Source organism: Scyliorhinus canicula, chromosome 1 (genome assembly GCF_902713615.1).
Source record: "Scyliorhinus canicula chromosome 1, sScyCan1.1, whole genome shotgun sequence".
In the NCBI taxonomy this organism is placed as follows: domain Eukaryota; kingdom Metazoa; phylum Chordata; class Chondrichthyes; order Carcharhiniformes; family Scyliorhinidae; genus Scyliorhinus; species Scyliorhinus canicula.
The window spans coordinates 288,552,941-288,580,611 of NC_052146.1; the positions used below are offsets into that span (position 1 = coordinate 288,552,941).

A 27,671-nucleotide genomic window follows, 5' to 3' on the forward strand; every position below is an offset into this window, starting at 1 on the left:
TAGCTAATATGGCAACATTTTCCCCACGCCTCCATTACCAAATAAGTTCTCAAATCAACCATCAAGTGGATAAAGACATCAGCACGGGACAGCCATTACTTGCTACCTTCCCACAGCAACAGGTTAGATCAGAGTCCAAATGGTCAGCAGGCTGAACTATTATTCTAATGGAAAGGGCTGGAACTCCAACACTATATTTAGTTTTAAAGTACGTAAGTTGGATCGAGGGACAATCAAACACGTTCCCATTTCACGTGCAGGTTAGGTGGATTAGCCGTGCTAAATTGCCCTTAGTGTCCAAAAAGGTTAGGTGGGGTTACTGGGACAGAGTGGAGGTGTGGGCTTAAGTAGGGTGCTCTTTCCAAGGGCCAGTGCAGACTCAATGGGCCGAATGGCCTCCTTCTGCACCGTAAATTCTATAATTTCAGACATCAAGTATTATGAAGCAGGGACAGTGACTGCAGTGACAAGTTGTAGAAACAGTTCATATAACCAATTATAGAATATTGTAGGTCCATGCCCAATAGTGATTGGCCTCAGTTTTCCCAAACCCAGAACACATTGGATTCCTGCAGCTAGAGAAGGCAGTATGGCGAGGATTTGAATCCAAGTTTCAAGAAAGAAGAACCTGCTAATCTGTTGTGCAAGATGGCTCTCAGTTGAAATATCTAGTTGCTGTGTTCATTTTTTTGTTGCTTTTTCAGGGCTGGATTTGGTTATATTATTTCTGTTCAACAGAAGTATTTTGTTTGTGCACAGACCAATTTTGAGAGAGTCAATCAATATTCAATTTGGGAAAACAGTCATTAAATCATAGAACCTTACAGCACAGGAAGGGGTCATTTGGCCCATTGTCCTCGTGTCTGCTCTTTGAAAGGGCCATCCAATTCAGTCCCACACTCCGGTTTCTTATCCATAAACTTACAAATTAGCCATCTTCAAGTACACGTTCAATTTCCTGAGAAAGTTCCTCTGGACTCTTTAGGGTAGTGTGTTCCAGATCTTAATACCCCAGTTGTGTGAAGAAATCTCTCCCCATCAACCACTCAGTTCATTTTTTCATTTAAAATCTAGGACTTGACCCACTTGCATAAGAAACAGTCACTTCCTTCTTGCTCTACTAAACTAAAACAGTAAGAAGTCTTACAACACCAGGTTAAAGTCCAACAGGTTTGTTTCAAACACGAGCTTTCGGAGCACGGCTCCTTCTTCATTCACCTGAAGAAGGAGCCGTGCTCTGAAAGCTCGTGTTTGAAACAAACCTGTTGGACTTTAACCTGGTGTTGTAAGACTTCTTACTGTGCTCACCCCAGTCCAACGCCGGCATCTCCACATCAAAACTAAAACAGGAAATGCATCTAACAACTCCTATTAATCCAAATTGTAGTTTCTTCTCCAATTCAGTGCTCATCGACTGCTGACCCGCAGCAAATGAAAAAGGACTTTTTATTTAATTAATTTTCAGGACATATGGCATGATCCCAGTGATCCTAATTGCTTTTCATACTTGGGTTTCTCCACTTTAATACTCTGACCTTCAGGAAATACCACTTAGCTTTCCAAAGAGATATATTCCAGCTTATCCAATCTCTTAACATTTCGGCATGATAGCACAGTGGTTGGCACTGCTGCCTCACAGCACCAGGGACCCGGACTCATTTCCAACTTTGGGTGACTGTCTGTGCGGAGTTTGCACTTCGCCCGCCGTGTCTGCGTGTTCCTCCAGATGCTCCGGTTTCCTCCCACGGTCCAAAAATATGCAGGTTAGATGGATTGGCCATGCCGGAGGTGCCCAGAAAGGTTAGGTGGGGTTACGGGGATAGGGTGGCGGTATGGGCTTGGGCAGGGTGCTCTTTCCAAGGGTCGGTGCAGACTCAATGGGCCGAATGGCCTCCTTCTGCACTGTGATCTATTATTCTTTGACTGAAGTTCCTAGCCCCTGAACCATCTTGGTAAACCTCCTCTGCACCCTCTGCCAAATCTTGACATCCTTCCTAAATTGTGGTGCCCAGAGTTGTACACAATACTTCTGCTGAGACCTAACGGTTTAGCATGACTTCAATGTTATTGTTTGCAATGTCCCAATTTACAAAGGCTAGTATCCCACGTAGTTCTCTTAACCAGTTAATAATTAGGTTGCAACAATACGATTTGGGGTGATTTCAAATAAGATGGCCAAAAACAGGATTCAGTATCAGAAAATGGTCTAGTAGTTTACTTGGAAGTCGAAAGAATAGCATTGCTCATCACCTCAAGTGGCTAAATAATACCTATTTAATACTACCGAAGAATAAAAGGTTCAATCATTTAATCCATATTGAAAATGGTCACAATTCATTCTTTTGTGTGCTTCACCAATAGTTAATGGTTTCACTACTCACCCAGTGAAGTGGCCCTAGTGCTTTTTTCACCAGAGGTTTTCCCACATGATTTCGGGACACCTTTGACAAAGATTCTTTCAGCTAAGGAAGGAAAATATATTTGAATCAAAATCAAATGGTTTAAAAGGTGAAACGCATTTAATGTAATCCAACTGAAAAGGTGTGTTTTTCAAGACAAAAAAGCAATCTTAAAACTGTGAAATCATCCACTACAGAGCTACAATTTCTGAAAAGTCAATAGTATGAAATTATCTTCAGACACTGATTCCATACTGAAAAGCATTAGGATAAGACAACGCTGATTGGGCATTCTGTTCACTGCGGTGAAGGGTTCAAATAATAATAGGAAAATAAAGTGAAAATTCTGAAGTTAAAAGGAATGAATGGACAGGCACTGCTGTTTTCCACAAGTCAGTCTAACCGTTCTTGACTATATTACTAGAGAAGGAAATTGAAGTCATCCAAGTAGTTTCAAGAGATAATTTGTGTTTGTGAACAGAGACAAATTAAAGATTATGGATTGGCTGGATGGTAGCTGTGCTTTTGCTTGCCCCAAGCCAATGTATAGACTTAACTAATTAATTTGCATATGCTATTAGCAATGCCATTTAAAAAAAAACTATCTGAACAACTCCTATTAATCCAAACTTTAGTTCCTTCTCCAATTCTGTGCTTATTGACTGCAAATGAAAAGGGAGCTCTTTTAAGGACGTATAGCATGATCCCGTGACCCTAAAACCTTCTCATACTTTGGCTTCTCCAAAAGATTTTTTATATTTGACCTACAGAAATACCACCAGGTCCAATTGATTAAAAGTAAACTTTGGTCAAAGTGTAAACAGCGAACTGTCAGGAACCATGATCTGTTCATGACAGCATTTTAAATTTATTCTGAAGACAGACAGCATAACAGTTCCAAATATATGCTTTGAGAGGAAAACCCTTAAAACTGAATTGCTTTTAACTGGGATTTAATACATTCTGGGTAGAGGCCATTCTATTTGCTGGCTGCTATTTTTATTTAATTAATCTTGGAATTATTTTTAACTATGTTTCAAATGATTTGTTCCACTGCTGCTATTGGTCTGGACACCTGGTGAACTGCCTATTTTTCTTCAAAGAATACCATGTAATGTTTTATGATCACGTGATTGAAGGCAACATGGAGAATTAATGCTGCATGCGTCTTCATCACTTCCTGCGAATTTAACATTTATTCTTACCGTACTTAACTCGCCACTGTCGACCAACCCTGTTCAACACCATATGAAGAGTTTTGCATCTCTGAACACTTATTGCGCAATGCTTAAATCTGATAAGAAAAGTCGCCATAGTCCCAGATGGCCATAGGCTGGTTTCCCCTTTGAGGAAGAAAGCTGACTGGTGGTGAGTTAACCAAAGTATCACCACACTTCAGGTGAGGGGCAAGGCCGAGAAAGCGGGGTCTTCATGAATAACCTCAGGCGGTATGGAAATTGAAAACGCGCTATGAGCTTTGCTCTGCATCAGTCCAACCAACTGAGCGAAACCGGCTCCCAAATGATGTAAAACATTACTGTCAGACACATGTGCGTTTGACTCTCTCTAGCATTAATGCGAATGCCAACATACATTTATGATATCCCAGGATGGTTTTCAGCCTAGATCAGTGATGGGAAACCTAGAATACTGAGTGGGCCACACAAGTGGCCCACCTTGATCCCAGTAAGCTGAAAAATTGAAAATCGGGCTTGTTCACTCATCATGGCCCGTGAATAAGATTAAATACAATTAATACATGCCGAGAATTAGAGTTTCAAAATGTTTTATTAATCATTCAGATATTCAAATGGTTAAAACGAAAAGATTTACACTTTGATTGGACTGAGAGCGTGCACACTGCTCTGTCAATGCTGGGTGCAATCAGCATGCATCCCACTTCACATGGCCTTTGCTTTGCATGTGTATCATTGTAGTTATGCCAGTAGGGAAAAAACCATGTGGATGAAAACCACCAGGATCTGGATACCCTGCATGTGGTCAAGAAATACCTCGTGGGTCACACTCCGTACTCTGATGGGCTGCATGTGGCCCACAGAACACACGTTGCCCACCACTGGCCTAGATGGTGTTATGGAGAGCAGGCTAGATGCCCTAGAAAAGGCAGGAATGGGCTTCTGCAGCAACTCCAGACAATTGGGTGAGTGTTCCCAGGAGAGCTCCAGAACTTTGTGATTCAGCAACACTGAAGGAAAGGCACTGCACAAAGATTAGTGGGAGACCAGAGGACTGGGAAATCTTTAGGAGGCAACAGAAAGCTACTAAAAAAGCTATAAAGAAGAGTAAGATAGATTATGAGAGTAAACTTGCTCAGAATATAAAGACAGATAGTAAAAGTTTCTACAAATATATAAAACAGAGTGGCTAAGGTAAATATTGGCCCTTTAGAGGATGAGAAGGGAGTTTTAATAATGGGAGATGAGGAAATGGCTGAGGAACTGAACAGGTTTTTTGGGTCAGTCTTCACAGTGGAACACACAAATAACATGCCAGTGACTGATAGAAATGAGGCTATGACAGGTGAGGACCTTGAAATGATTGTTATCACTACGGAGGTAGTGATGGGCAAACTAATGGGGCTAAAGGTATACAAGTCTCCTGGCCCTGATGGAATGCATCCCAGAGTGCTAAAAGAGATGGCTAGGGAAATTGCAAATGCACTAGTGATAAATTACCAAAATTCACTAGACTCTGGGGTGGTCCCGGCGGATTGGAAATTAGCAAACGTGACACCACTGCTTAAAAGAAGAGGTAGACAGAAAGTGGGTAATTATAGACCAGTGACCTTAACTTCAGTAGTAGGGAAGATGCTGGAATCTATCATCAAAGAAGAAATAGTGAGGCATCTGGATGGAAACTGTCCCGTTGGGCAGACGCAGCATGGCTTCATAAAGGGCAGGTCGTGCCTAACAAATTTAGTGGAATTTTTTGAGGACATTACCAGTGCGGTAGATAACAGGGAGCCAATGGATGTGGCATATCTGGATTTCCAGAAAGCCTTTGAGAAGGTGCCACACAGAAGGTTGCTGCATAAGATAAATATGCATGGCATTAAGGGTAAAGTAGCATGGATAGAGGATTGGTTAATTATTTGAAAGCAAAGAGTGGGGATTAATGGGTGTTTCTCTGGTTGGCAATCAGTCGCTAGTGGTGTCCCTCAGGGATCAGTGTTGGGCCCACAATTGTTGACAATTTACGTAGATGATTTGGAGTTGGGGGACCAAGGGCAATGTGTCCAAGTTTGCAGACGACACTAAGATGAGCGGTAAAGCAAAAAGTGCGGAGGATACCAGAAGTCTGCAGAGGGATTTGGATAGGTTAAGTAAATGGGCTAGGGTCTGGCAGATGGAATACAATGTTGACAAATGTAAGGTTATCCATTTTGGTAGGAATAACAGCAAAAGGGATTATTATTTAAATGATAAAATATTAAAACATGCTGCTGTGCAGAGACCTGGGTGTGCTCGTGCATGAGTCACAAAAAATTGGTTTACAGGTGCAACAGGTGATTAAGAAAGCAAATGGAATTTTGTCCTTCATTGCTAGAGGGATGGAGTTTAAGACTAGGGAGGTTATGTTGCAATTGTATAAGGTATTAGTGAGGCCACACCTGGAGTATTGTGTTCAGTTTTCGTCTCCTTACCTGAGAAAGGGCGTACTGGCGCTAGAGGGTGTGCAGAGATTCACTAGGTTAATGCCAGAGCTGAAGGGGTTGGATTACGATGAGAGTAGACTGGGACTGTACTCGTTGGAATTTAGAAGGATGAGGGGGGATCTTATAGAAACATATAAAATTATGAAGGGAATAGATAGGATAGATGTGGGCAGGTTGTTTCCACTGGCGGGTGAAAGCAGAACTAGGGGGCATAGCCTCAAAATAAGGGGAAGTAGATTTAGGACCGAGTTTAGGAGGAACTTCTTCACCCAAAGGGTTGTGAATCTATGGAATTCCTTGCCCAGTGAAGCAGTTGAGGCTCCTTCATTAAATGTTTTTAAGGTAAAGATAGATAGTTTTTTGAAGAATAAAGGGATTAAGGGTTATGGTGTTCAGGACGGAAAGTGGAGTTGAGTCCACAAAAGATCAGCCATGATCTCATTGAATGGCGGAGCAGGCTCGAGGGGCCATATGGCCTACTCCTGCTCCTAGTTCTTATGTATGTCAGTGAGGATGTGGAGACTCGGAGGCGATGTTCCTATGCATCTTTTCCCATCTTGGTGGCAGAGGTTGAGTTTGGTGTTGATAAATAAGCCATGAACAGCTGCTGCAGTACATCCTAAACAGGACACAATTCATCCATGGTCCGCCAGAGGTGGAGCGAAACACTGCAAGTTTAAGTGGTGCCAAGTGGGTGCTTTGTCCTGGATGCGGTCAAGCTTCTTGTTACTGTAACCATCTAAGCGAGTGGAGAATGCTCCAATTGTACTCCCACAGAGAGAGGCAGAGGGGTCAGGATTTGAGCCACTTGCTGTACAATTCTCAGCCTCTTACATTCATATTGGTGGCCCAATTGAATTTCTGGTCCGTAGTGATCCCATGGATGTTGATGATGTGGAATTAAGGTAATGCCATAGGGCGATGGTTAGGTGTTCTCTTGTTGGGTATTGTAGATTTTATAAGAGTACAATTTAATTTACTCACAAAAGGATTGTGAATGGGTAAGGGAAGGAGACTGATGATGGTTGAAGTTAACTACAGCGTAGGCACAAGAATCCAGTTCCCCCTTTCTTTTTTGCGACAGAAATGCAGAGACTCTAAAAACAGTTGTTTTCAAATGATTAATACTGATGAGACATTATTGTTCAATGTGTAGCAGCTGCTTCATTTTTGCAGTAGCAATGCAGGACATGCTACTACATGTCTACATCTTCAAATCTTCCAAAATGATTTGTGCAACTTATATTTCCAGGCAAAGTTGAATTCACTTTTGAAGGTACAAACAAGAATTCCTGGCCATAATTCCAGAGGCATCCTGTTCTCGGCATTTCATACAAGAGGCTACAGCTCCTGGTTTTTGAATGTCAATCTCCTATTTGTCGATGTACTCTGTTATTCTTTTTGTCTTCTGCGTACATACTGTGCACGTTCCCTTGGCCGCAGAAAAATACTTTTCACTGTACTTCAGTAGATGTGACATTAAATCAAAGGATGTGTTAAGGTGGTTGTACTGGAGCAAGGTAGGTCAACATATTTTACACAATCCTATGTGAAACTTCAGGTGAAGCCTTTTTACACACGAGAAACCACAAAGGTAGATCTCCTAGACTTCCCTCTACACACAGAAGCGTGCCGCCTCCCCTCAGGTCCATGAATTTCCAGTGCCATGTTCATGACTCGATTAGAGCCATAAAGTAGGTGCTGTTTCTGTCCACGGAGATGGATGTCAATAAAAATCCATGACACTATTAAAGGGAGAGCAGACAGATTTTTCCACTTCCCTGCATAATGTTTCTCCTTCCAACTCACACCACCAGAAACAGCTTAGCTAACCAATCCCCAGACTACTGTCTGTGGAACCAGTGTGAACCATGAATATAGTTTAAGATCATTGTAATTTGGGATTTTTCCCCAAGTAACATTTCTAAAACACTTATATAAATAGCAAATAGCCTTCAAGCTTCTTTGTAAGGCCAATCTCCTCAAATAAGGGAATTAAAATCCTAAGAGTCATAGATGTTTACAGCACAGTGACCCAAGCCAGGAATCAAACCTGGGACCCTGGAGCTGTGAAGCAACTGTGCTAACCACTGTGCTGCCCTGTCATAGTCATAGATGTTTACAGCACGGAAACAGGCCTTTTGGCCCAGCCTGTCCATGCCACCCAGTTTCCATCACTAAGCTAGTCCCACTTGCCCACATCCCTGCTCTATCCACCCTGCCCATGTAACTTTGTTTTAAAAGGAAATCATTGTACCAGCTTCTATCACTGCCTCTGGCAGCTCGTTCCAGATGCTGACCACCCTCTGTGTGTGGAAATTTCCCCTCTGGTCTCTTTATAATCTCTCCCCTCTCACCTTAAACCTATGCCCTCTAATTCTAGACTCCTCTACCTTTGGGAAAAGATGGCCTCTATAAAGATCATCCCTAAGCCTCCTACGCTCCAGGGAAAATAGTCCCTATCCAGCCTCTCCTTATAGCTCAGAACATCAAGCCCATGTCGCATCCTCGTAAATCTCTTCTGCACTCTTTCTGGTTTAACAATATCCTTCCGATAATAGGGTGACAATCAAGGTATTTCTTAATGAAGGTCGTCTCATTGCAACAGAATTTTTGCAGTTTTTGAATTATGCAGTTTATTGTTTTGTCTTTTCATCTCTACCAGGAACTATCCTTTATAGAAATCTGGTTCCAAATTTCTCCAGATACTGCTGAAAACCTACTAATCAACTCCAATGCTCTTAGAATGCTGGGATCAGGGGTTTTTATCTCACCACCTCGCCAGAGGGCTTTGCTTTCCTTCATGATTTTTCTTTTCTCTTATTCCTTGGGACATGGAGAATTCTGGCATGGCTGCATTTATAACCAAATCCAGGTGACCCAAGATGGCGGGATGGCGAGTTACAGACGTGCTGTTTATGGTTCTTCTGTAATGGTGATAAGTAGGGAATTCCAAAATATTGAGCCAGCAATGAAGAAAGATCAATACATGCCAAAGCCAGGATGGCATAGGACTTGAAGATGGTGTTTCCCATACCACAGCTGCTCTTGGTCTCTTTGCTGGTAAACATCACAAAGCTGGGAAGCGTTGCTGAAAGAAATTTGGCGAGTTGCTGCCGTGCACCTTCTACAAAGGATATATTGCACCACAGTATCCCTGTAGAGAGGTTGGATGTTGAGTGAAATGGCGGGTCAGGACACAAACCAAGCAAATTTCTCCGTCCTATATGGTGCCGATGCCAAGAGCTCACCCCTCTCATGCCCATGGTCACTATTCCATCGTACTGCTGACTTCAGCTGCATAAACTGTGGAGTGGCATTGAGAGATTAGGTGGTAAACCACTCATTAACACGGTTAGCACGCATTAGTGGTTAGCACTGTTACTTCACTGTGCCAGGGTCCCAGGTTCGATTCCCGGCTTAGGTCACTGACTGTGCAGAATCTGCACATTTGCCCCGTGTCTGCGTGGGTTTCCTCCCACAAGTCCCGAAAGACATGCTATTAGGTGAGTTGGACATTCTGAATTCTCTCTCTGTGTACCTGAACAGGCGCCGGAATGTGGCGACTAGGGGCTTTTCACAGTAACTTAATTGCAGTGTTAATGTAAGCCTACTTATGACAATAAAGATTATTATTAGTTAATTACAGTGCTGTCCAGGTCCTGCTGCAAATTGGCATTAGTTGCTTCATGATCAGAATACCTGTGAATAGAGCCGAGAGTCAAATAATCAGTGTGCTTCCCCATTCTTGATTCTATAACAGAGGGAAGGCCATTGATAAAGCAGCTGAAGTTGGTTGGACTGAGGATTAAATTTGAGTAAAGGTTGCATTAACCGAACTTGTATTCCTTTGAATTTCTCAGATTGAGAGGTGGGAAGACACAGGCTGACTTTTCCTGTTGGCACTTTGTACACAGTATCCACTTTAAAAATTGCAGCATTTACCATGGGTTAACTAGTTAAAAACTTCAAGCAAATAGCTGCCGAAAATACAACAAATCCTCACTGCTGGTCACGTGCACAAGAGTGCTCAGTACGTAAGCCATTCTAGCCCAAAGCAAAGTTTAATCAATGCTTTTGGGTCTGAAAATTCATGTTTTAAAACAATTTGATTCTCATTTGTTGATTGAAAAGTCTTCCACACACAAATGAGTATTAGGATAGAGAAGTTAAATACCCAATTGTGTGGTGGACACCTGAGAATAAGGTACAAGAGGGTGAAACAGTGCCAGTCAATAATCTATTTGATGTTGGATTTTAATAGGTAGCTTGACCACTATGGCTTTTTAAATCATCTGAACAGCCCAGTAAATGCCTCTTTGCACTGCCCTCTTCTGAAATAAACAAAACTTTTTAAAAGGTGAATTATGATGTTCCTCAACCCTGATTCACTATAAAATAAGAGTATTAAAATTTCTCCCTTAGAAATGGAGGATAGAAATTTTCTTGCTAGATTTTACAGCAGTAGTTAAAACTTCAAACAGTTGTTCAGTTTCCAAGTCAAAAGGCACAATAAAAAGAAACTTTCACACAACTGATCTGTACTCTTCTGTTTCTTTTAAAAATTGATGTATTTCCTGAAGCGGAAACTCCAATGGATTTTTAAAATAATTATTCATACCGGACAAGTTCGGCAGAGTGATTCAAGTTTTAAATGCTGCACATTAGGACAATTTTGTTCATGTGTGTACCTTTTTCTCAATCCCACTGAAGAACTGGAACATGGTGATGTTATCTGGGGGCTTGGACATACCCAGGGTAATGCATATGGATTTCAGCTCCACGAAGGACTGGCTGCTTTTGTCTGGTTGCTTCTTTGGTGGGTTGTTCACACCAAGCATCCGTGAAGATTCAAGCTCGGAAATCAGGTAAGCTACAGGAACATAAATCAGCAGAATGTAAACACGAAATATATGAACAACCAAATTGTTTGCCCATCACTCCAGCCGATTAATTTCCTTGCCCAAAGCTCTGATGCTGCCCAGGTCCATTTCTATGGGTATCAACTGGCCTATAAAGGCACCTGTCAAAAGACTGTTTGACATGGAAAACGAGGGGATCATCCTCATCAACTCCAACCAACAGGTACACATCTGGCTAACAGGCTTTTTCTCCATATCTGGAACTCAGAGATGCCAGGATCAGTTAGTGTGTCTAGGGACCAAACCCAGGACTTTTGTGATTGACATATACGTATCAGTGCAGCCCCACAACAGATAGTAAACTTCAGCATTAGTGATCAGCTTTAAGCCACTTCAGGAGAAATTTTAAAGAACCTGAATATTTTTCCATTTCAAAAAGAACAGAATTTTCAGACCACATATCCAACCATTTTCTATTATTCAAGAGCTGCCATCTGACTGCTTTAGAACATTGGCATCAACATGGCGTTGCGAAAATCTGATGCCAACATGCTTTTGCACAAGATTCTCAATTTCATTACTTCGAATCGTTAACAAAGAGACTTGCAACCAGTAGCCATTAAGTGCCTTAGAAAACACAGACTCTGGAGGTTCCCTTTTTATATTTGAACTGAGCAGTGCGTCGACACAGCACACTCCCAATATAAAATGAAATCTCCTGACAGTCCAGAGACTCAATTGCATGAGACGCAGAGCTGTAATTGAGTTACTTATCCCAGATTAAATTCATTTTACTTATCAACCAGCCTCACTCTGGAGTGGTGACAATGAAGGTAAACAGTGATATGCTGCTTTGAGGTCACAAATCTCCAGGTCAGCGCAGCTCTTTCATGAGCCTGAGTGTGTAAGTGGCAGCTGTCTTTGAGCTAGATTTCCCATCCACAGACTAAAAACGGATAAAGAGCAAAATTTTGTCTCCAGGAGAGTGTAAACACAAAATCCACACTTGCATTCCTGTTTAGTCACAGCCTCGAACAAACAAATCACGATCATTTCAACTGATATCTTTACAACATGAACAATCACAATTATGTGTTTTTGCTCTCTCAAAAGTATAATGATGATGCTGGAGGTACGGTAGGGTACTGGCTATGTCCTAGACCAGCATAGTTCAAGGTGGCCACAAGTCACCATCCAAGCGCAACTAGGGGTTAGCATTGTTTAGCCAGTAATGGTCACATAGGAACAGGGGTAAGTCGATCAGCCCCTCAAGTCTGTTTCACCATTCAATCAAATCGTAGCCAATCTGAATCTCTACTCCAATACCCCGTCTTAGTTTCATTTCACTTCAATCCTGACCTAACAATCAAACTCTTTCCCACTCTGCTTTAAAATTTCCAACTAACCTCACATATCATGAATCAACACAAAAGTAATACATGTTTAGACAGAAAAGAACACAATAATCAAATTAAATAATTTTGTCCTCCATAGTTGTTCATTTTGATCAACTGTATTGTTGGGTTTATGTCCCATTTGGCACTATATTCCCCTGTCCTCAATTTCCGGTTAGAGTTACAGTACTGCCAACGGTATTAGAGGGTACAAACAACTTCAGCAAGGAGCACATAAGTGATCCCCAGTTTGTGTTCTGGTAGCTGATCTCAGCCAGGAAAGCAGTAAGTAAACTGAAAGTTGCCACAGCACTCTTCAACTAGAGAAATATCCATCAACACTTGTTGGAAAACAAATGCTTGGACAGGATCAGTCTCAACTGTCATCTCTCCCCATACCTCCACCTCAGTTAGAGCCGACATGCTGACCCTCAGCAACATCATCCAGAAACAGCGTCAGTTTTCAGTGCCAACATTCAACTCTACCTAACCTCCACCTCCCCACCATCTCCTGATTGTTACACTGCTTGTTCGGCATCTAGTACGAGATGAGCAGAAATTTGCTCCAACTAATTGGTTCCTGCCACAAACCCTGTTCCATAAACACCGAGTTGATACCTCTCCCTGGCAACTGTCTTGAGGCTGAACCAGGCTGTTTGCAAACTTTAGAATCATATCTGACCCCAAGGGGGGGGGGGGCTTTAGGTCACATACTTGCCCCAAGGCTGGCTATTTCCACCTCCTATAACATCCAATTCCATGCCTGTCTCATCTCAGTTGCTGTAGAATCCCTTACAACTTTTACATTAACTCCCAACCAGTCTATTCTAATTTAATAATCGTTATTCCGATGCATCCCTGGCTGGCCTCTCTTGTTGGATCCTCTGTAAACTTGCTGTCCCAACTCACCTCAAGAGCCCTGTTCACCCATCAGCCATGTTTCCTATCGCACGTCGACTAGCGGTTAAGCAATGCCTCAATTTTAAAATTCTCATTCTAGTTTTTCCAAATTCTTCCATGGCCTCACCTCGCCATTATTTCTGTAATTGATTTCATGTCTACAAATCTTTATATCGGTGCTTCGTCTGTAATGGTTGCTGGTCTATCCTCAGTTATAACCACGCTCTCATTAGCAGCTGTGCCTTAATTCTTAAGGCAGTAGCTCTGGAGTTCCCAACCAAAAACTCTTTCCTCCTTTAAGACATCCCTTGAAACCAACCTTGACCAAGCCCTAATTTCTCCTCAGATGGTGGATAGTCAAATATTGTTTGATAATGCTCCTGTGAAGCAATTGTACTACTGGGCCCCTTGTACTACTGGGCCTCTACAACTGAGACTATGGCATGGCTTTTGATAGGGTCCCACGTGGGAGACTGACAGAGAAGGTAACAGCCCATGGGATGCATGGAAATTTGTCAAATTGGATCCAGAACTGGCTGAGTGGCAGGAAGCGGAGGGTGATGGTCGACAGGTGCTTTTCTGACTGGGAGCCTGTGTACAGTGGGGTCCCGCAGGGATCAATGTTGGGGCCCCTGCTGTTTGTGGTTTATATAAATGATTTGGACTTGAATGTAGGAGGGTTGATCCATGGATGATACAAAAATTGGTGGGATAGTAAATAGTGAGCATAGCCTTAAATGATAGGAGGATATAGTAAGAAGCAAAGTTGCCATAGTCCCAGATGTCTGTAGGCTGCTTTTCCCCCGAGAGCTGACTGGTGATCTAACCTGAGGATCACCACTCCTCAGGCGAGAGGCAAGATTGAGAAGGTGGGGCCTTCTTGAATAACCTCAGCTAGTATGGGGTTTGAACGTGCGCTGTTGGCCTCACAAACCAGCTGCCCACCGAACTGGAGGGTACTCAGCAGCTTGAAAGCGTAGTGCCGCACATTACTGTGCCATCTGGAGAGGAGAGGAAATGTTGTGTGTATTTGGGTTTCGAGGGGGTGGGTCTGCAGTCGCTCGCTTGTTTTTTTTTAAATCCCCAAATGTTTATCAATGATGGGTTTATTTGTATTCAACAGTAAAACCGAATACTAGCAACAATAATTTTCAGCCATGGTCCTCATGTGGAATGAAGGCAGATGTGGTGTGCCATGTGAGCTATCATGAATCCGCAGGTATATTGAGAAGAAAAATATTTGCATTAAGCATCAGAAAATTGATCTCCGCAGCAGAGAAACCACATGCTTGAGCAACAATTAGCCAGACTCCGCAGCAGAGGTCAGTCTTAGCTGGAAGAGATAAATTGGACCAAACTGCCACCATCATCACCAACCTCCCGCCCCCATATGCTGTAAAGGTTTAATTCCTATGCTGTAAAGGAATAATTTCTACAATTCTGTCTAATTTCTTTGATTCGCACCATGACAATCTGACCCAAGAGGCAAGGCAAAACAGAATTGACACTTTATTCAGTCTTCAGAAATTATCCTTCTACCTGTACGGCAAAAATAGTAAACTACTGAGACCTAACAAGAACGGTGACTATCTGAAAATAAAGGCAGCCATTCTATCCTGGTTGGCTGATCATTTGATATCAGTAAGACACTAACTGTTAAATCCAAGGCAAGAATATACAGCTCACACCCTATTTGACACATGCATTTGTATCAATGTTTTCACAAATTAAACTTCTACAAAGCAATCAGTGCACAAGATTTTGGAATGGATTTTAACATCTTAAAACTTTTACACAGTTCCAGACACTTATTCCCCAATATTCTGAATATTATGGTAGAGGCGAACAATGGAAAGGTCTCATTAAAAGTCAACTGTGTGAACTGGAGTCACATGGTGGTTAAAGATAGGTTCCCTTCCCTCAGCGAAGCTGGGTTCATATGACAATCTACAGCTTTCATTGGGTCAGTTATTGTAGCATAAAAGGCTGCCTTTCAGCCCAAAGTCTATGTCGGGGTTTTGTAGTCACATCGCTAGTCTAGGGCCAGCCACCAATCAAAAATGTAATCAATTCAACTTCCCAACTTACGATGGGAGGAACCTGATGTTATAAACTCTGGGCTGCTTGTGGGTAACTACAAGGCTATCATACCCACGTACCTGCACTCACACAGGTTTGGGAGAGACGACCTCTTTACCACTGAACACTGTCGCGAATACAATTGTGATTAATTTTCAAGTCCAATAATTAAATCAGAAAATGATTCAAGTTCCCCTGCAACTTACTGAGCAGCAAAAGACAATTATTTTTGTTGAGAAGGCGTTTAGTGACATCTCCAGTGGTTAGAACAGAATAGGGGCAATCCATTTCAGCCAGCAAGCCGCTCATCTCCAGCTGAAACTCATCAGCTTCTGTGGGGCCTATAAAAAGCGAGGTTGAAAATAAATTAGGGGAGGAAAAAAAAGGTCCACAGGACCTAAAATCTTACATCCAGACATAATTCGAGATTATTGAGACCCGTTTGCATTTGAATGGAAAATATTTCATCCAACAAAGCCATTTACTAACTGCATTAAGGTATTCCCTCCTTTCTTGCCAGTCAGGAGATGCAGGCATAACAAACAGTTTTACAGCAAAGTCAATTATACATTGTTTTGTTGGTACTTTTTTTCCTTTATTCTTTCAGGCATCACTAACAAGGAAAGTATTTGTTGCCATCACCAATTGCCCTTGAACTTAGTGGCTTGCTAGCCCCAAGAGTCAACTGCATTGCTGTGGGTCTGGTGTCACAGGCAAGCCAGACCAGACCAATTAAGGATGGCAGATTTCCTTCTGTAAAGGATATTAGTGAACTCGCTGGACTTTCACAACAATCTATTATAGTTTCACAATCACTATTCTGGAGACGAGACTTATAATTCAAAATTCATTAAGTGAATTCAACTTTCACCAGCTGTAATGGTGGGATTTAAATATTGTCTCCGGGGTTTCTGGACGATTAGTCTAGTGACATTACCACTACGTCACCATCTTCAATTACACAAATTCGCTGCAACTGTGTGAGGTTTTAAACTCAAAATACTGATTAATCACTTATATTTGGCAACTTAAACTGAATTGATAGTAAATATTGCTACTGTGGGGCTTGAAATCACACTTAATTATGTGTAAGCACAATTTAAATCAGTTTACCAACTTGGATAATGGTTTCATTATTAAACATACTTACTAGTTGTTGCATTGACAGTTTCTACCAGTTTGTAGAAAGCTTTCAATTCCGTTACAAGCCAGGCACATAGTTTTGTATATTCTGGAGAAGCTGCCCCATCGCCTGCTGCCAACTCAAGGGCACCATCATCTAGTAGCGGGCCCTTATATCTGCAAAGTAAGTGAGATGCTGTAAACATTCCAGAAAGTATTCGGCTCCCTCGACTTTATCTTCATTTATATATACAAAAGCTCAAAATTCTACAACACATCAAAAATCCTGGCTTTTAAATTGAAGCTTCATGTTACACTCATGAAAAGAATAATAAGCTGAAAATGTTTCGGTTCTAAATGTCAATTCTAGAAGTGAGAATTTATTAATTGACTGCAGTTTGACAGAATGTCTTAAATATGAAAAGATCTTGTTTTTTTTTTAAAAATGGCACACCAATGTTTAAAAACTGGTCGTTGCTTCCCTAACAGTTCTTTCATTTCTCAGGGGAGTAACAGTACACAAAATCTTGAAATACTGTTCTCCCTTCGAGGCGTAGATGCCCATGTTCATCATCTGGGCTGTTTGGTAAGGTTCCAGTGCGTATGTAGGTAACTTGTAAAGTCAATCTGTGCCCAGAAGGTTCTGATGCAAACAGGACAGGTTGCCACAGAAGTTATTTGCTGGCTCAATTTTCTCTTCTTGCATTTTCCCTCTGCCTTTGATATGTACTTGTTATCAAAGGAGGTTATGCTAGCTGCAGTGTTCCTGGGAGAACCTCTCCCAAGACAATGTGCTGCAGATAATTGACATGCCAGTTTGTATGAGCACTTCAGTATCTGATATTTTGTCTTGCCATCTGATCTTCAGAAGCTTCCAAAGGTAGCTCATGTGAAAAGGATTGAGCTTCTTGGCATGGTGCTAGTGCACAATCCAAATCTCACATGTGTACAGTTGGGTGGGAAGGTCTATCACTCCACAGGCTTTGTTTGGCAGGCTGTCTTACTCCACTTGGTTCCCTGGCAGACCGACTTACTGCTCTTGATTCCCTCTTCAGCATGTTTTTCTCTGCTATGCCCGATTCTAGCATTGAAATCAGACATCGCATGGCTGGAAGCAAAGACTAAGATTTCTAAGGACATACTTTGCGATTTACTGTTTGCTGATGCCTGTGCACTGGATGCTGGGTTAGAACTGGACATGCAACATTGCAAGGACATTTCTCCAATGCATGTGATAACTCCAGCCTTGCAACCAGCATTAAGAAAACGGAAATAATGTACCAGACCACTTCAGAGAAGCCCCATCTCGAACCCAAGATTTCAGCCCATGACCAGAACTTGTCCGCAGTGGATATGTTCACTTATCTCAGCAGCACACTTTTTCCTGAACTGTCTAAATTGATGAGAAGACACATGCAAGAATCTAGAAGTAACAATGTTTCTGGGGAGATAGCTAATTATTTGTGTAGTGACTAGAATTCAAATCATGTCAGAAACATCTTTGAAATATTAAAGGAGTGAACTAGTAGACATATGGTGGACATTCTGAATGGCTTCTTCTCGAGGTCAGCTATCAATGAAGTGAAACTTGCAGAAACAAAGATGCCCCTAGTCACACCTCCCCACACTCCTATATGCTTCAGCGACTTGGGACTACCTACAGCTGGCACCTCAAAGCACTGAAGAGAAGGCACCAGCAGCACGGTAGCAGTGATTACCACTGTTGCTTCACAGCTATAGGGTCCCAGGTTCGATTCCGGCTTGGGTCACTGTCTGTGTGGAGTCTGCACTTTCTCCCTGTGTCTGCGTGGGTTTCCTGTGTGTGGTCCGGTTTCCTCCCACAGGTCCCGAAAGACGTGCTGTTAGGTAATTTGGGCATTCTGAATTCGCCCTCAGTGTACCCAAACAGTTGCCGGAATGTGGCAACTGGGGCTTTTCACAGTAACTTAATTGCAGTGTTAATGTAACAATAAAGATTATTAGTCACAAGATCCTCCAAATATGTGACAAGAAAGGTGGTCCAACAGCAGTGCCTTCTCCCCCAAAGCAACATGCCCACCATTGAGGAGTTAATCACTCAAAATCAGCTCTGCCAAGCAGGACATGGCACTATATGCCTGACACCAGACTCCAAAACAACATCTCTACAAAGAACTCAGCTGTGACAACAGACTACTATGATGTGGAGATGCCGGCTTGGACTGGGGTGAGCACAGTAAGAAGTCTTACAACACCAGGTTAAAGTCCAACAGGTTTGTTTCAAACACTAGCTTTCGGAGCACTGCTCCTTTTTCAGGTGAATCATTCACCTGAGGAAGGAGCAGTGCTCCGAAAGCTAGTGTTTGAAACAAACATGTTGGACTTTAACCTGGTGTTGTAAGACTTCTTACTGAACAGACTACTAGGAAGACAATGGGAACTGCTTTAGGGATGTCCTCAAAGCATCCTCCAAGAGGTCAAAAATATCTCCACAACTCATGGGCGTTCCTGGCTTGTAGCCAAGTACATTCAGGAAGGTACCAAACACAAGAGACCTTTTCAGAAACCTAGAGGTGAAGTCAGGGCATAGAGGGTACACAGACCTCTCATCAACTTATCCATCCATCTCTTTAAGCACTAGCTGGGGCAGAGTCTGCAGATCACACAATGGACTTGCCAGTCATCTCAGAAAGGGACTGCCCAAGATGATTATTATTCAGAAGGTGCCCAATTGAGTGGCATAAGTTAGTTAACCTAATCTAGTTTGCAAAACAACTAAAAGACATCAGATCTGCAAATCTACACATTTGAAGCACAGAAGCATTGTGCAAGAGATATGGATTTTCCCGATCACTCCATTAAGCAGGGCTGTTTAGCACAGGGCTAAATCGCTGGCTTTGAAAGCAGGTCAGCAGCACGGTTCGATTCCCAGAACAGCCTTCCCGAACAGGCACCGGAATGTGGCGACTAGGGGCTTTTCACAGTAACTTCATTGAAGCCTACTCGTGACAATAAGCGATTTTCATTTCATTTTTCATGTCCTAATCCCCTACTGCAGAAAAGGGACTCTTCTCTCTCAAGTCCTTCCTTTGCCCTTTTGACCATAAATGTTTGCTTGGAATTACTGATGGTTTTCCTATTAACCTCATTAAAATCCCTGTTTTAAACTTCCATAACTCCCATTAAGCTACTTAATTCTACTGTCAACTAATTTATCCGCTCTTTCCTCGCGTCTAAATCCTCTCACCTTATTGTATTAGAATCATGGAATCTCTACAGTGCAGGAGACCATTCGGCCCATCGAAACTGCACCAAACCTCTGAAAGAAAGAGGCCCACCCTAGTCCCCTAACTTCACTTAACCTGTACATCCCTGGACAATTTTATCATGACCAATCCACCTATCCTGCACATCTTTGGACCGTGGGAGGAAACCAGAGCACCGAGAGGAAACCCATGCAGACACGGGGAGAACATGCAAACTCCACAGTCACCCGAGGCCAGAATTGAACCCGGATCCCTGGCTCTGAGAGGCTGCAGCGCTAGTCACTGTGCCACCCCAATTTATTACTGCACTTCTCTGTACCCTCTCCAGGGTCTATATGTACTCAAGGGAGGGCACTGCAATTTGTCACAGTAGTCTAATTATGTTTTAACCAATGATTTGATGAGGCTCAGCATTACCGCTCAGCGATTAGAAAACAATTTTTCAAAAGATGTCTGCCAAATTGTCCGCCTGTGCCAGATGATCTATTTATAGAAATTATCTGCTCTTTCTAAATAATATTTACTATCCTATGGGCCTTTGCATGCAATATTAGAAGGGGTGGGCTGGCACTGTAAACTGCTTTCGGGGATGCATGCTTCAAACATTATTACAGAAAAATGTGGGGATACAAACTATTGATATCGACTCGAGGCATGGAGAGCATAACCTGAATGTAACTGGGTCAGTGGCATGGCAGTGCCCACCCTCCGCAACCTTGCCTCGGGGGTCTTAACGTTGGCAAACGAGGAGTTACCGATGATGCGTTGCGAATGATAAAAGGGGTGAAATAAAATTGGGGCGGGGAGAAGGGATTCGCCCTTTGACAGGGAATGAAACATGTGCCAGCAGCGAGGCGGGCGGTGGGAGCCAGGCCCAGCTCAGCAGGTTATTTATAACCAGCCAAGGGTCACTTCAGTGCCGCAGGTAGAGAAGCACCGCCCTTCCTCCCCGGTTAATTTACACCCAGAGGCAGCGCGGGGCCCAGTCCCGCCAGACACAAAGCGCCGCCCGCACCTACCCCAGGTCCTCCAGCGAGTCCAGGATGTCGTTCTCCATGGCGCGGCCCAGGCTGCTGTCGGCGGGGAGCGGCCTTCCCTCCCCCCCGCCCCGCCGCCCGCGCTCAGCACCCTCCACCGCCCGCGCTCAGCGGCCCCGCCGCCCACACTTAGCACGAAGTCAGCGGCCTCGCCTCCGCCGCCCAGCCCGCACTCAGCGGCCTCGCCTTCCCTCCGCCGCCCGGACTTGGTCGCCTCGCCTCGCCTCCCCAGCCCTCCCTCCTGTCGACTCCGCGGCTTCTGCCCGGTTGGCATGTCCGGGGCTTCACTCTGCAGCGGGGCAGCCCCGCCTGACGGGCGGCTGCAAACAGATGCGGACATTCTGGGGAGAAAAAAAACAATCGGACTAATCCTTTCGTAAACGAAAACCTATCCGCGTGATTAATTAAAAAAAATATCACGGTGGATAAAAGATCCCATGCTCTTTCAGGCGGACGATTGGACGCGCAGGCCCCCTGACCGTTGCTGCGGTTGCCATGGTGATTATTCAAACTTTCTCTGAGGGTCACTTCTGACGGGTTTTCCACATTAATATATCTCCATCAGCCCTGTTAACTTGTACAAATTAAGTTAGTTTGGTTTTTACACTTTTGTTCTCTTGAGAAATGAACCCATTTGTGACTCATACACAAAGGTGTCTCTTCTATTTGGCCTTTTCACCCACTTTGAAAACCAATCCCAGGGCCCCAACCACAACCCAATGGTTATGGATAATCTTCCCACTTGCAATCTTGAGAGAGGAACCAGGCCCTATGCTTCTAATCTGATACCTTCACATGGAATTTACGGCGCAGAGACCAGCCATCTGGCCAGTATGTTCATGCCGATGTGGATATGTCCCTCGTGGACCTCCTTCATCTCACCCCATCAACATGTCCTTCTATTCCTTTCTCCCACATATATGTTTATCTATCTTCCCGCTAAATGCACCCACGCTTTTATTCGTCCCAGTCTGAACGTCGCTCCCGTTCCCAATTGAGTCGTCCTCTTGAACTGCTGCTGTTCCTGGGGTGCAGGTACATCTAACGTGCTGTTAGGAAGTTCCAGGAGTTTGGTCCAATGACAGTGAAGGAACAGTGATACAATTCCAAATTAAGGCGGTGGTGATGCCATGTGGCTGCTGCCTATCGCTTATCCTAGTTTGCAGAGATTGCAGATTTTGAAGTGCGCTCTTGGAGGAGCCTTGATGATTTGCTGCAATGCATCTTGAAGATTTTATACATCTGCAACCAATACACCTCAACTACTCCTTGCGGCAGCTAGTTCCATATACAACACACTTTTTTTTAATAAACATTTTATTGAGGTAGTCATGGTTTTATAACAGTAACAGAAGAAACAGTAACAGAAGAAACAGTGTACATACAATTATAAACATAGTGCAAAAGCCGTCTTCCGCTCTCACAGGTCCCACCTTTTCGAACCCCCTACTCTACACTAAACTAACCCCACAACCCCCCCCCCCTTCTGCTGATGGTTAATTTTCCCAAAGACGAACGGCTGCCACCTCCGGGTGAACCCTAACATTGACCCTCTCAAGGCGAACTTGATTTTCTCCAGACAGCGAAAGCTAGCCATGTCAGTTAGCCAGGTCTCCGACTTCGGGGCTTTGCGTCCCTCCAAGCTAATCATAACCGTCTCTGGGCTACCAGAGAAGCAAAGGCCAGAACATCTGCCTCTTTTTCCTCCTGGAATCCCGGATTTTCCGACACCCCGAAAATCGCCACCTCTGGACTCGGCGCCACCCTTGTTTAAAACACTTTGGACATGACATCCGCAAACCCCTGCCAGAATCCCCTAAGCTTCGGTGGTCCTCCCGCACACCTTGCGCACCTGTCTTTCACCCCAAAGAACCTGCTCATCCGGGCCACTGTCATGTGAGCCCGGTGAACGACCTTAAGTTGTATCAGGCTGAGCCTGGCACATGTTGTGGACGCGTTGACTGTGCTCAACACATCCGTCCAGAGACTGTCCTCTAACCTCCTCTTCCCATTTGTGTTTTAGCTCCTCTGTCTGTGTTTCCTCTGGCCGCATAAGCTCCTTATAAATGTCCGAAACCCTCCCTTCTCCCACTCACACTCTGGAAACTATCCTATCCTGTATCCCCCTTGGTGGTAGGAGTGGGAAGGTTGAGACCTGCCTGCATAGGAAGTCCCGCGCCTGCAGGTACCTAAAGTCATTCCCTTCAGTCAGTTCAAACTTTACCTCCAGTTCCCTCAAGCTGGGAAAGCTCCCTTCTATAAACATATCTCCCATCCTCTCGATCCCTGCTCTCTGCCGTCTCCAGAACCCTCCATCTAACTTCCACGGGACAAACCGGTGATTATTCCAGATTGGGGACCAGACCGATGCGCCCTCTGCTCCCATATATCTCCGTCTCCTCCATTGCCCCCAGACTGTCAGGGCCGCGACCACCACAGGGCTGGTGGAGTAGCGTGCCAGCAGAAACAGCAGAGGCGCCGTTTCCAACGCACCCAAAGTAGTGCCCTTACAAGATGCCGATGCCGCCTCTACTCACTCCCACATCGACCCCCCCCCCCCCCCGCCTCCGCAACCACCATCCACTTTCTAATCATGGCTATATTTGCCACCCAATAATAAGTACTAAAGTTCGGGAGTGTCAGCCTGCCCTCACTCCAGCTGCGCTCCAACATCCCCTTTTTAACTCGCGGGGTCTTACCCACCCATATCAAAGCCCAAGATCACCTTGTTGACCTGTTTAAAAAAAGACTGAGGAATAAAGATGGGGAGACACTGAAACACAAACAGGAATCTCGGGAGGACTGTCATTTTCACTGTCTGTACCCTCCCAGCCAGCAATTGCCAGCGGTTCTATGGCCAGTGCGGACAACAGCGGGGAGAGGGGGCATCCCTGCCTAATCCCCCCAGTGCAGCCTAAAATAGCCCGATGTCAGCCTGTTTGTCCGAACACTTGCCATACAAAACACTTTCTGAGTAAAAATGTTTGTCCTTGGTTTTCTGTTGCATCCTCAAACTGCCGGTGCTGAAAGTCTGTTTTATGGACTGACATGCAGGAAAATGAGGTGGCAGACCAGGGCAGTCCCCTGCATCTCAATAGCATCTCTGTGACAGGAATAAGCCAACATGATTAGTTCTGCTCCAAGGATAATATAAAATAGATGGCCATCTGACATAACAGGTTCACGCTTTTTGTTTTTCTGATCTTTGCAACAAGGGAATGCATGTACAACAGGGGTAAAAGTCATTAAATTGGCCATACAATTAAAGTTCAGTACAAAATAATATAATAATCTTTATTGTTACAAGTAGGCTTACATTAACACTGCAATGAAGTTGCTGTGAAAATCCCCTAGTCGTCACATTCCGGCGCCTGTTCAGGTACAGAGAGGGAGAATTCAGAATGTCCAAATCTCGGCACTTGTAGGAGGAAACCGGAGCACCCGGAGGAAACCCACGCAGACACGGGGAGAACGTGCAGATTCAGCACAGACAGTGATCCAAGCCGGGAATCGAACCTGCGACCCTGGCACTGTGATGCAACAGTGCTAACCACTGTGCTAACTGTACCTCAGATACCAGAAATCTCTGGGGTTCCCCATGTCCTCATTGCTCTCTTCTTGGGTATAACAGCTCTCAGTCAGGTGGAGTGAGTCACACGTGTCTCTGTCATGTTTCCCGTCCTATTTTGTCACACACCTCCCAGTGACAATCACTCGTAACAGTCTACGGGGCCCAGTTTGTAGCGAGGGGGGCTGCAGCTCCTCATGTTCAGCTCAGGTTAATTGCCGCCATCTTAAATAAACTGGTTGCCTGGCATTCTTAGCACCAGGGCATAGTTTTAGAGCTGTGGCATTGGAGCTCAGAGGAGAGTACACTGGTATCAGTCCATACTGATACTCTGGTCTCCAATATTAAACTTATGGGAGATTTTCTTTCTAGTATGTCAATCAGCACTGAAAAAACATCTCATTTTAGTCTTAAATGGGAAACACCTATTTTTAAAATTGTTTCCCTGGTTCTAGACTCCCCAGAAGGATAAAGTCCTCTCAGGATCTTATAATATAATTTGAACCATTTGACAGATGCTCTTTTAGATGAGAATCTATCATGCTTTTGCCAGTATCCGTTATATTTCCTCTATCTCTGCTGACTCTGTAGCTCGAGGACTTGATTCTATCTTTTGTGATGATAGCTTAAGAATGCTTTCCAACCAGAGAAATCAGACCTCGGTTAACCTTCAAGTAAATGAGTTTTTGAATAGTTCATCCCTGGAGAGAGGAATTTCAACTACATTTTCTAGCCAGTCCCAAATAAGTTTTCATTTCTGAATTTGAACTCTGACTTCTTTTATTAAGAGGTAACTAAAATGGCAAATCACAAGCACAATTGTAACTACAATTTGAGGAGTGTTTCAGACTTTCAATTCTGCTTCTCCTCTGATGTCCACAAATCATAGAATCATAGCATTTACAGTGACTCGGCCCATCGAGTCAGCACCGGCTCTTGGAAAGAGCACCCCACTTAAGCCCACGCCTCCACCCCACCTAACCACTTTGGACACTACGGGCAATTTTATCATAGCCAATCCACCTAACCTGCACATCTTTGGACCATGGGACAAAACCGGAGCACCCGGAGGAAACCCATGCTGACACAGGGAGAACGTACAGACTCCGTACAGACAATGACCCAAGCCGGGAATCGAACCTGGTATCCTGGAGCTGTGAAGCATCTGTGCTAACCACTGTGCTACTGTGCTGCCTCAAATGGTGTCCTCCTGCTGACAAAGTTGCTCACCATGGCCTCATTAAAAAAACCACCCCCTCTTCCCCCAGAAGAACAAATAGAAAATCACATGAAGGCAACCTGGATAAAAGCATCGGCACTCACTGAATTACACGAGTCAAAGATCTAAGTGCTGTCTGTATCATTCAGTGAGGTCTATCATTCAATCCATGCAGGGGACTCATGCCCGCTGGACAGACCATCGACTTGTCCAATCGATGATGAACATCCACCGAGCCCCAAGACACCGCAAGAACCAAAAATCTAACAGGAAGAAGGTCAATGTTTTTCTCAATCCTAAAGCAGCCCGACTGAAGAGAGGAATTCCAAGAACCAGTCTGGAAAATCTTCACACATCCAAATCAATTTCAGAACAATGGGAGTAAAAAAACGTCAGCTGTACTAGACTCCAGTGTCCAGGCCATTGAGTTTAACCATCGTTGTCACCGGCACTGGTTGATCAAAAATGATGCAGAATGTGACTTCCTTGAATGAAAGCAAGCAGCTTTCATTGCCTGGCAGAACAACCCAAGGTTACAAGTCAAGACAGATGCTTTCTAACAGCTCAGGTTAGCACCCAAAGAAAAATACAGAAGATAAAAGGCAAGTGGTCAGAAGAGGAAGCCCGAAAGATCCAATAGTATGCTAACCGTCAAGACATGAAGCTTTTTGAAGCTTCTGGACCAAGGTACAATGGAGAAAATCTCCATTGCTCACTGGATGGTGGTGGATGGGGGGTGGGGGGGGGGGGGGGGGGATGTTGGGGGGGGGGGGGGTACCGGGTTGCTGCTGGAAGGACCGAAGGGGAACTAATAGTATTAGGAGGGGTCGGGATGAGGATCTGCCACTTTGCGGAACGGGCCGTGCGGGGACTGCGGGCACGTGGTTGGCCGAGGAAGAGTTATGGCTGACCGGCGGAGAGGGAGGGTGAATAGCCCCCCGATTTGGCTGGTCACATGGAATGTAAGGGGGCTGAATGGGCCGGTCAAGCGGGCCCGGGTGGTCGCACATTTGAAGAGGCTGGGGGCGGATGTGGCTATGCTCCAGGAGACGCACCTCAGGGTGGCGGATCAGGTAAGGTTGAGAAAGGGGGTGGGTTGGGCAAGTGTTCCATTCAGGGTTGGATGCGAGGAACCGGGGGATGGCGATTTTGGTGGGGAAGAGTATGTCGTTTGTGGCGTCGAGTGTGGTGGCGGATAGTTGTGGCAGATATGTGATGGTGAGCGGTAGGCTCCAGGGGGAGCGGGTGGTGCTGGTTAATGTGTACGCCCCAAATTGGGACGATGCAGGCTTTATGCGGCGCATGCTGGGCCGGATTCCAGACCTTTAGACGGGGGGTTTAATAATGGGAGGAGATTTCAATACAGTGCTGGAACCAGCACTAGATCGCTCCAGGTCCAGGAGGGGTAAGAGGCCGGCAGCGGCCACAGTGCTGAGGGGGTTCATGGACCAGATGGGAGGGGTGGATCCTTGGAGGTTTATGTGTGGGTATGAGCTTAGAGGCGCTGGTGACGGCGCCGTTGCCGCTCCCCCCAGCAAGGTATTTTACAAGTTCAGTAGTGGTGGCTACCCTCAAAATCTGGGGGCAGTGGAGGCGGCATAGGGGGGAGTTGAAGGCTTCAGTTTGGTCCCCGATACGGGGGAACCACCGGTTTGTACCAGGGAGGATGGACGGAGGGTTCTTGAGCTGGCACAGGGCAGGTATCAGGCGGATGGGGGACCTCTTTCTCGATGTGAAGTTTGCGACCTTAGAGGAGTTGGAGAGGAGGTGGGGTCTCCCCCCAGGGAATACCTTCAGGTATATGCAGATTAGGTCGTTTGTTAGGCAGCAGGTGGCGGAGTTTCCACTGTTGCCGCCAAGGGGGGTTCAGGACAGGGTGCTCTCGGGGACGTGGGTCGGTGAGAGGAGGATCTCAGCAATCTACCAAGTGATGCAGGAGGGGAAGGAGGGCTCGATGGAAGAGCTGAAAGAGAAGTGGGAGGAGGAGCTGGGAGAGGAGATCGATGAGGGGACGTGGGCGGATGCTTTGGGGAGGGTGAATTCCTCCTCCTCTTGCGCGCGCCTTAGTTTAATCCAACTAAAGGTGCTGCATAGGGCGCATATGACTGGGACAAGGCTGAGCCGGTTCTTTGGGGGAGAGGACAGATGTGGCAGGTGTTTGGGGAGCCCG

At 44.7% G+C, this 27,671-nt stretch overlaps 1 protein-coding gene across 2 annotated transcripts in view; it reads right to left on the reverse strand.

Moving 5' to 3' along the window:
- The window catches only part of fam98a (family with sequence similarity 98 member A), a 33,379-nt gene extending 12,283 nt beyond the window's left edge, over positions 1 to 21,096 (reverse strand). The window contains exons 1-5 of one of the 2 annotated variants that reach the window (XM_038814997.1): positions 20,693 to 21,096; positions 16,461 to 16,609; positions 15,517 to 15,651; positions 10,767 to 10,948; positions 2,382 to 2,462 (exon numbers count right to left, since the gene is read on the reverse strand). In XM_038814997.1, the coding sequence (XP_038670925.1) occupies positions 2,382 to 2,462; positions 10,767 to 10,948; positions 15,517 to 15,651; positions 16,461 to 16,609; positions 20,693 to 21,054 (909 nt within the window). In that variant the 5' untranslated portion in view covers positions 21,055 to 21,096. The remainder of the gene's footprint in view (positions 1 to 2,381; positions 2,463 to 10,766; positions 10,949 to 15,516; positions 15,652 to 16,460; positions 16,610 to 20,692) is intronic. The other variant, XM_038814998.1, reaches the window with a different exon arrangement.
- Positions 21,097 to 27,671: the final 6,575 nt, after the last annotated feature.